General features: G+C 41.3%; 1 protein-coding gene across 1 annotated transcript; it reads left to right on the forward strand.

Moving 5' to 3' along the window:
* The first annotated feature begins 1,184 nt into the window (after positions 1-1,184).
* NMUR2 (neuromedin U receptor 2) lies at positions 1,185-9,726 on the forward strand. Its single transcript, XM_010312652.2, has 4 exons — positions 1,185-1,904; positions 6,859-6,943; positions 8,279-8,404; positions 9,386-9,726. The coding sequence occupies exons 1-4, from the start codon at positions 1,185-1,187 to the stop codon at positions 9,643-9,645; spliced, it is 1,191 nt and encodes a 396-aa protein (XP_010310954.2). The 3' UTR covers positions 9,646-9,726.
* The last annotated feature ends 749 nt before the right edge of the window (positions 9,727-10,475 follow it).

Consider the following 10,475-nt stretch of genomic DNA (forward strand, 5'->3'; position numbering starts at 1 on the left):
GATAAATTGCACATCAAGCTGACAAAATCCCCTAAACCAGCCCTCAACTTTTGCACCTCTTTGATTCCAAACAGCTAAACTTTTTCTGAATCTCAGAAGATGACATCCATGCACTTTGAAGCTTTTTTGTTTTAGAGAAATTCAGTAAGGAATCAAGCATTCATAAGGAGCTAAATGATCTATTTTGACACAGCCATCATCCTTGCAGGATACAGTTTTTTGGCTCAGAAAGTGTGTTTGCAGAATGGTTGTCATTCAGGAAGAAATAAGAGTTTATAAAAAATGCATGTAAATTTAGTCCCAGAGGTAATAAATATGTCTTTGGAATAATACAGTCCTCAGAAAGATTTCCAAAACAAGATTATCTAAGAATATGGGATCAGATTTCAGCATACCAGGAAACTGGGAAAATATTTTGGTATCAATAAGAAGAGCAGTTAAAATCCTATGTTGGATTTCAGGAGGAAAAAAAAAAAAGAAAAAGCAGTGTTTTAAAAAAGGCTGAAACATTATAATAGCTTAATTCCACAAGAACGACTACAAAAACAGGTTGACTTTCTACTGATCAAACTCTGTTACCAAGTACTTGCTGCCGTAGACAACAGAAAATAAAAATCAGCAGAGATCTGAAAAATAAAATCATGTCAGATTTTTTTTCTTTTTTGCTTGAGGCTCATAACTGGATGTAGCATCAATACAATTTTGTAAAAGCTTTTTGGACTGAGTTTTTTGTTGTGGGGTGTTTTTTTTTTCTTGTTTCCCACCCTCTGACAAATACAAACATCTTGCAGCTTGTCTCACATCCTATATTTCAGATTCCCAGCTCTCTAAATCCCACATTTCTGATTCTGTAAATGCATCTGCTACGGGAGCTGATACAAGTAGCTGGAACCTCTTTTCTTACTCTATAATCTAATGCACTTAGCGAGCCAATGAATATGTGTGAAAGGAGGGGCTTTCTGGCTAAGGGACTCCTTGCAGGGGAACAGCTGTTACAACAGCAAAACCTTAACCGAAGCCAGGCAAACACACTCACTCACATCTCTCAGTGGCTTTGTGCATCTAGGTCTGGCAAGACAACTCCCCCCTCCCTCTTCCTCTCTCTGCAAAGAGGGAGCAAACTAACACAGAGAAACTTAAAGAAGACCGGATCTCAGTTGTGAAACATTTCAGAAGATCCAGTAATGGCCTGGATCAGCAATATCTCTGGGTTTCATCACTTTGCTCTACATGAAGAACGTTTCAGGAGGTACTTAAACAGCACTGAGGATTATTTAGCCTTCCTGTGTGGGCCCAGACAGAGCCATCTGTTCCTGCCCATGGCTTTGGTGTACACCCTGATCTTCGTTGTTGGGGTGGTAGGTAACTTCTTAGTTTGCCTGGTGATCCTCAAGCACCGGAACATGAAGACCCCGACCAATTACTATCTCTTCAGCCTCGCAGTCTCAGACCTGCTCGTGCTGCTTTTTGGGATGCCACTGGAAGTCTACGAGATGTGGAGCAACTACCCCTTCTTGTTTGGGCCTGTTGGCTGCTATTTCAAGACGGCACTCTTTGAGACAGTGTGTTTTGCCTCTATCCTCAGCGTGACTACAGTCAGCGTGGAGAGATACATTGCCATCCTCCACCCTTTCCGTGCCAAGCTGGAAAGCACTCGCAAGCGTGCCCTGAGGACCATCGTGGTGCTCTGGGTCCTGTCTGTCCTCTTCGCCCTCCCCAATACAGGCACCCACGGCATCATGCTGCAGTATTTCCCCAATGGCACCCTGGTCCCTGGATCTGCTACCTGCACTGTAGTCATGCCCATGTGGATCTACAACTGTATTGTCCAGATTACGTCTTTTCTCTTCTATGTGCTGCCTATGGGGGTAATAAGTGTGCTGTACTATCTGATGGGGCTAAGAGTAAGTCCTACACCAACTATGCTCAGTGTTTCCTTACCTCATTCTTGTGTGTGTGTGTGTGTGTGTGTGTGTTTTAAGTGATGTCACCTTTTTCTTGCCCATCTGTTTCCCCCCTCCAAAAAGCAAAAGTATTTCAAAGCCCTGAAAACGGTGGATCCAACTCTATTTGGTTTGATTCCATTCTCAAATGAATATAGCTATGTTGGGGAATTATTTACCCTGATCTTTTTTTGAAAACTTACCATCACTGCTGCTCACATTCGAATGTTACTTAAACATCCAAGTCTGTAAATTGATTCCAGCCTCTCAAAGATTTACACCTTTGCAGTAGGGACTAGAAGGAAATAGACCAAAAGGAAAATGTGAAAAGAATAAAAAGGAGCAGGCTTGTGATTGAATCTTGTGTATTATTTATTTTCCCTCTTCTTGTGACTGTGGAATTTCCATTGCATTACTTTATTTTTCTCCTTCCCTGGAGATGGTGATAACATTCAGTTGTTAAAACTCACAAAGCTGTCATAAACTGAAATGGTACCTTATTCCTGCAGCTAGGAAATTCAGCAATCGTTTCTCTTTATAACTGTGGCACAGTTTCACCATCGATTAAGGCTACCTTAGAGTTCCTATTCAGTTTCTCTTCAGAAATTGAGACTAGTTTTACCAGGTATTCATCATTTAAATACATGGATAAAACAAACAGTATCACAGTATTAAAAAGCTATATAGCACAACACAAAAATGTATTGCTAATCATAGCGAGTCAATGACTTTTTTCTTTTCGTACGTTACGTATATTTTGAAAATATAAATCCTATCTCATCACACTGGATATAAGTTAAAGTTTAAAAAGCTGTGTCTGATCATACAGCAAGACACTGATGCAATATGCTAGTAGAGACAAATGACCTTACCGAATAATGTGCAAGAAATTCAACCAAATCTGTGCTAATATATATCTTGTTTTGTTGTGCTGGCTGATATTTACTGTTATCTGAAACTATACAGAAGCAGTTTTTCCTTATCCAGGCAAAGCCACAAGGATTAACTGCCAGAAACCCGTAACACACAGCAGATCTTCAAAGCAATGAATGGGTTAAATTAGCCCCACTGCCCAGTGGCTGTTGTGGGGTCTTTACAAAGAGTCATTGAAAACTTTGCAAAATAAGACCTGAAGGGAGAGGAAAGTGCTGAAAATATATTTGTTAGAAAAAGAGAAACCCCCAAATTAATAAAAAGAATTCTTGAAGACTGCAATAACTTCTATTTGTAGCAGCAGATATTCCTAATCCCCACCCTAGAAGAGAAGCTAGGTACCAGAGAAGGGCTGCTCCCCCAGGACTTCTGTATATTCACAGATATGTTCAAGCTCTCTTTCCTGAGGGCTGCAATGTTCGTGCCTCTGCTTTTCTGTATACCCGACTGATACTTCCACATTTTAAACACCACCCATCCTGGGTATATCTGCATTGCGCTCTAAACTGAACTACGGAAGATAATTTCATTTTTCAACAGAAATGATAGAAGAATGGTGTTTATATATAATTTTTCAAGAAAAGACACTTTCTATCTACTCACAAAAGATGAAATCTATGAAGCTTCAGCAACACTCCAGAGTCTCCTGAGTGCCGTGTATTGCTCATAGACTGTAGTGGAAAAGCTCCGAGTTGATCCAAAGACTGCCACAACTCAAATTCAGCAAACAGAGACATAGCCTTTCCAAGTCCAGACTTTGTGGAAAGGGCATTTTCTTGCCAAAGTTTCTCCCTCAAGCTTTTCCAGGGCTCAGGAGAGCCTCAAGATGCAGTACAGAAGGAAACATGTTAAGCAGCTATGAGAAGGCAGCAAACATGGGTCATATGGCAGCTGAGTCACTTTTTAATTTTATTCCTTGCAAAAAGGAAAACCTGCATTTGTCTTTTTCACTGAGAAATTTATTGCCAACAGAGCCATCAGGTTGATTACCTCATGATCAATTACCTCATGATCTACTTGGATGTAATTTTAAGGCTTGATGGTTTAATACTACAATGTTATGATCAATAGATAGTTCCAGCATTAGTGTAAAGAAGAGGATACTGATGATTACACTGTAATCTCATTTGATTTGATTGTGGAAGCTTCCTGCTGCCTGTTTCATGGAGTCATCATCACAGGTGCCTTTAGGACCAATCCCTAAATAAGCCAGGCTCTTCTTTAAACCCAGTTCAGCTGTTGGGCTACAACCAATGGGTTGCAACCTATACCAAAAAAGCTGAGGAGGGAGAGGGAGAAAACAAGAACATGAGGAAATGGTTGTTTGTAGAACCTAATCCCTGCAGTGCTGATAGAGATGGGTGACATCGCTTGGGGAGAAGTCTGCATTGCAGCAGGATTCAGTGCAGGGTCCTTGTCCGTTTCCTTCAAACTGATCTCTAAAAGGGGCACAGGGGTAGGTGGCTATCTCTGGTTGTTTAAAAGCTGAATTCTGTTTAACTAAGATTTTTGACAAGGAATGAAGAGAATGGGTTTGTCCCACCTGCTTCAGACATCTATGAGGGTATCTAGATGATCAGATGGGACCTGACTGACCTCACCTAGGATGATTCTTCTATTAAGAGTCCAACACTTGTCTTAGTGTCACTTCCCCTCAGTAGCACATTGGACACACTGGTAATTTTGATTTCAACTAGCTTTGAATCAAGACAACATATTCTTGCCAATGTGCAGCTGGTCCAGATTTTCTCATCAAAATCTATTTTGACCTCTTCATGCCCAGTTGTTAAAACCAGAATCATCTGTAGACAGTTGACTGCCTTTGGCTGATTTCTGCAGAGCACAGCACACTCCTGAAAGGGTCTGTCCTCTTTCCATGGAGGTTGTCCTGCAAATCTTGTACCCACTAACAAATTTTCTTTTGCAATGGAAGTGAGCAAAGAGTACACCCAGGCTGCAGTTCAGCAGATGGGTAGCAACTGCTTCAGCCAAATCACTCAACTAGAAAGAATTGCATGCTTTAGCACAAGTCATGTGGTTTTTAAACATCATTTTTTTCCTTCAGCTGAAGAGAAAGTTTGATCATCACTTGTGTCAGGCCAAGGAGCTTACAGAAAATTGTTCTGCTTTTGCTGAGTGGCCTCACTGGGTTTGCCTGGGGATAGGTGAGGCCCTAATTTCGCTCTGCCTTTTGATTTCTCCTATGAAATGCTATAGATAATAAAGATGTAGGGGGGGAAATCCAATTTTCAGCTTCTTGCTCCAGACACTTCTAATTCTCTTGCAGTGAATGGGTAACATTCATCTCCAGGCAACCCTACATAGCCACAGGGATGTAAAAGTAACCACTACCCTGGCTGGAGTTCTTCCTCAGTCAAACCATTGGCGTAAACTCAAGTTACAACCTTTGCCATGGACTCGTTTCTTTTTTTTTCCTTCCTCTTTGTCATAACACATTGTTTTATTAAATTGCAACTGCAGAGTTATTCTTACTAGTTACACTTCCATCTATTATCACTTGAGGCTAAAAAGAATCCTTATAGCATCATCAAAACGACAGGAGGAAGGTGAAAAATAAAGATACATGTGTCTCTGGTTTATTACAGCATCAGAGCGCTGTATCCTCTGAGGCTTTGGAATATGCCTGGGATAGACTACGGTTGAGACTGAAAAACATTGAAGGGAAACAAGGGATTTTAATCAATGTGAGCAGACATTTATCGCTAGATGTGTTTAAAATCAACTGAGCCTCTTCCTTAAGCAACTGTGGCTATGACTAAAAGTTACAAAGGGAATAATGCAAAACATGAGAGGCTGAATTGCACTATAATTGACTATAATTTGATTTACATGTGTTTCCCTTTTATGCATTTTATGAATAAATAGAACATTGAAGGAAGTTCTCATTCGATCATCCTTACAGAAAAGCATTGCTAAACAAAAATCAGAGAGCAAAGTCACAGTGTAAAAGGCAAATAAATTGGCACAACTAGCATGTTTTCACAAGATTTTTACAAATCCAGATTGATTTCTATCTTTTCCCTAATTCCTGATGTTCCTTCCCATGTAATTGAAAGTTTTGTTTCCAGTTTTTCTCAGTTGAAAAAAAAAATCACTCCAAATCTGTTGGCTAATCAGAAGTTCCCACTTCAGGAAGCTGGGTCCAATTATACACTCTCCATAGATGATTTCTTTTACAATCAAAGCAATTGTCCTGATTATCTAGCCCTGGTCTTTTCATCACCAAAGCACCAGTGCTCTCACTGTAAACATATTGGGGAAGCATTTCAGGGAGGATTAGACTATTATTCTTTATGTCAATTTTTTCAAAGTCCAGGAAAAACTACTGGAGAAAAAAAAAAAAAAAAATCACCTTGCTGTAACTGAGAGGTATGTGGCTGAATCTGTGCATATCATGCACACTGACTGTCTGCAAGAGAGCATATATGGGAATTGTTCATTAGATGGATTGAATATCAATTACTCTGAACACTCAGGGCATGAAATGAACTCCCTTGAATTCCACAGGAAGTTTTCCAGTGATTACAGCTGTGTTTCACTGAGGCCTCTCTCGGCATTTTTTGGATCATTGTTTTGTGCTTAATTGTGGGGAACTCTTTTAGGAAAATAAACAAACAAACAATATTTTGCTACAAGAGAAAATAATGCCTAGCAAAATACTGTTGAAATTGAACACAAACTGTGAACCAAATATTGACTCAATGAGAAAGGACAAGTGGGGAACTGAAATACAAATTTCTGTAAATATGCAGTTTGAGAGGCATAAATTCTTTTGAGCTTAAAACTTCAATGTTTCCCTAGACTAAAACTGAAATTTAAATGTAGATTTTTTTCAGTGAGCCCCAAGTTGCCCCAAATTTTGCTTTCTCAAACTACAGCTATCAAAATATGAAAGAGGCTATGTCTTGTGGGGATGTCATCTCCTGTCTAAGCTCTCCTTTGGTTTCCCTCCTTTTGCCAGTTGAAAGGAGACAAATCTTTGGAAGTGGAGGAAATGGCTGTGAATGTTCAGAGACCATCCAGGAAATCAGTGACCAAGATGTTGTGTAAGTAGTGAGTTCTTCTGTGGTTTATTTACCATGGACAGGAGAGTGACCAGGTACCGAGCAAATTCACTGGATACAAGAGTTATAAGATGAGTAGCTGTGACCGATCAAAAAAAAAAAAAAAAAAAAAAAAAAAAAAAAAAAAAAAGGCTTATTGCTGTTTTATCTGGACTTACAGGGCATGGGAGTGAAACACCACAGCTAACTATCAAAAGACTCAGATGGCAAATTTTCCTCCCCAGCACCACAGGAGGTTGAGCAAACCTATGTGGCAGATGCTTGAATGGCAACTCTATAATATCCCTCACTCCAAACCTGACTCTTGCAGCCCTCTGGGGAGGATCTCTCTTTTTCAGAATGCAAATAGTCTATCTATCTTGTACATTTTTAGAGAAGGATATATATCTATTTTGCATCACTACAAGCTCCACTCATGAACAGGAAGGTCCTGCCAAACCACATACATCACCTACTGCTGGCTTAACCACTTAGACCTTCCCAAGAGAAAGTAGGACCTCGGCAGACTTGCACATTGTATGGTATTCAGTAGAATTTGTGTTCCAACTGCCCTGAAAGCTCTCACTGCCTAATTTAGGGCTGTCTTTAAGGCAAATATCACCTTGCTACTGAGATGGTATTTATGCAGAAAACATAAATCACCTCCAATATTTCCTGCAACAACATTATTCTTTTAGGCAGCTTAAGTCACCTTCTGAACTAGGAAATTGTACTTTGAAGTCAGCCTGATTTTCTGTGCCCCATGATTGTGACCTGAGGTGTTCATAGGACCCGAATCTGGAACAGGTTTGCAAAACTCCTTACTAGAACCACCACAGGCCAAGTTGTGCGTGGAGGCAAACTCTTTTTCTTTCATGCTGCACAGTGCACCCAGGCAGACTTAACATCAGCAGATAGTTCCTATGGCCGTATCCTGCTGCGCGATGTACAAATAGCATACAGAGGAAATTAACTCCAAGGCACAAGGGAGTCAGTGTGTCCCATGTATCACAGATGAATCCAGATGTCTCACTGGCAGTTTCTTCATTAGGCTCTGTACATGCCACAACGTTACCTGGCAGTTGCCTGTTTGAATGTCATTGTGTGTGCATGCATGGAGTTATCCAACACAGAAATTAATGGAAAGTTTGTTCTTTTATCTAGTAATGTTTTTCAGTGAGAAAGACAGAAAGGATGGCAAAAGTTTTGAAACAATGAATAAAATTTGTATATTTAGTCTTTCATCCAGCTTTCTGAACTCTCTCTGCTCTGTGCAGGCTAGTGAACCATATCCTTCCATAACTGAATTGTTTTTCTTCCCCCCTCTCTCCATGCTAGTTGTCCTCGTGATGGTTTTTGCTATATGCTGGGCACCATTCCATATAGATCGACTCTTCTTCAGCTTTGTTGTGGAATGGACTGAGCCTCTGGCTAACATATTCAACTTAATTCATGTGGTGTCAGGTAAAGCTTTCTTCTTCCACTTATACAGGGGCTGGGAAAAAAGTATTTGTGAGTGGTTTACTTGAAATATGTAGTCATTTATTTTGTAGGTGACATGAGGCATGCGTGGAAAAGCTTCTTGGGGTCTGGTAGACAGTGACAAGAATTGTGCCTTGAATAAAAGCAGCATGCAAGTTTCTGCAGCTTTCAAGATCTAGGCATGTTGTCCAATACAGTTGTCTGAATATTCACAAAAAAAAAAAAAAAAAAGATATCATACATCATTACCAGCTGCTTTTCCTTCCTTGAAATGTTCAGAAATGAAGACTGCTGTCATTCAGCTGCTTTTAATGAATACACAGCAGCAGGCATCATCCTCCAGAGGGTCTCTCAGGCAAACAGGAAACCTTACCAAATGGCAAGACAAAAGACTTACATACTGCTCAGAACTGGGTGATACAGCCAAATGTTTATGGCCCTGCCAACCGTAAAATGAAGGCTTTTTCAAAGAGAATCTTATTTTCAGTCTGCCATGGGAAAATACTGAATGCAGCCATTAGGCAGCTCAGACAAATCCAATCTCATGCACTTGTCCTAGCGTGTTGTAAGAAATTAGCTCCCCTCGGCTGGAAGTTATCCTCTGACAGCTCTGATGGGGGCACCAGCTGTGCAAATCCTGCTGTGGGGATGAGGGCTGCGCTGGAGGCAGGTCAGTACAGCTCAAGAGAGAGCTGGTTCCCGAACAGCTGGAGATAGTGAGCTCCAGCTAATGCTCTCTCCCATTTCCTTTCCCTGTGTGCTGCAGTGCTTGAGCTCACCTTGGTGAGACATCCCTCTGCCTCTGCCAGGATGGTAGCAGGCAGAGATGGGCTGTCGCTGCCTCCACCCTTGCACCCAAGCTTGGCAGAGAAGTATAGGCAATGAAGATATTTTCTTCTTCTGAGATCATTACACGCGCAAATCAGGTCTCTCTCTCTCTTTTCCTCGCCCTTGTTCTCCTAGGTGTTTTCTTCTATCTGAGCTCTGCTGTGAACCCCATCATTTACAATCTATTGTCCCAGCGCTTCAGGATGGCTTTCCTCAGTGTGATTTCTCCTCGCTGCAAGCACTGGACCCCTAAACATCCCACTAGCAAGATTCCTGCCCAGCAGAGCATCTTTGTAGTTGAGGACAATAAACTCATGGACTCTGCTGAAGACACAAGTCTCCCTGGCACCCACAGAACATCTGTCAGCAGTTCCCAGCTCTCCACTGGTCTGTGAGTTTCCAGGTGAGAGAGAAGTTAAAGGAAATAACTTTAAGAAACAAAAAGAGAAGACACCCTCCTAAAAGACTGATTTCAGCAAGAAAAGATCACAGAGGGTGTTTTGAATGAATGAACAAGGAGACTGTAAGTAGCTGTTGATTGAGAAGCATTGTATTACGCTTAAGCTAATAGGAGGGCTGGAAATCTCAGCTTGCTGGCTGCAAGCTATGCCAGCAAAGAGCTGCTTTACATAAATAGGACACAATCCCAGTGCTACCAGCACAGGAGGGAGACATAGCTTATCCAAGTCTTACTGAATGGCTTTTTGTGCACCAGCCTAAATATCAGTTTTTACTTAGTTTGAAATGGGGCAACTTGCTGCACAAGCCTTGTCTACCTGCTTCTAGCTTTAGGCAAGCCAGTCTCACCTCTCTCTCCTACGATCTTCTCGCAGTGTGGTGGTTGCAAGCCTCTCTTGGCAACATGAGCAAGTAGGCATGAACAAGAGCAGCTCTGAGCTAGGCTGATAAACATCAGGCGCCAGCACTAGCTATTTCTGGGCCAGAAGAACCAGGGAGCCAATAATTGTAAAATAAATGTAAAGCAAAGTTTTGCCTTCTGATCTAGGTGAGGATGGTGATTCATGCCTTGAATCACTTTGTCAAAAAACCCCCTACCTTGTGGTGGGTTATTTTTAACAAGTCTCAAACTCACCGACATATCTCCTCATACTATGTCTGACAGTATCTACGCAGTGCTGAAATGGCAAGCGCATGCCACAAATCTATCCACGTTGCCTGGGAAATGGCCATTATCGGGGGCTGAGGACATTCCTGGTGTGACTCC

This window comes from Balearica regulorum, chromosome 14, assembly GCF_011004875.1.
Source record: "Balearica regulorum gibbericeps isolate bBalReg1 chromosome 14, bBalReg1.pri, whole genome shotgun sequence".
Classification (NCBI taxonomy): domain Eukaryota; kingdom Metazoa; phylum Chordata; class Aves; order Gruiformes; family Gruidae; genus Balearica; species Balearica regulorum.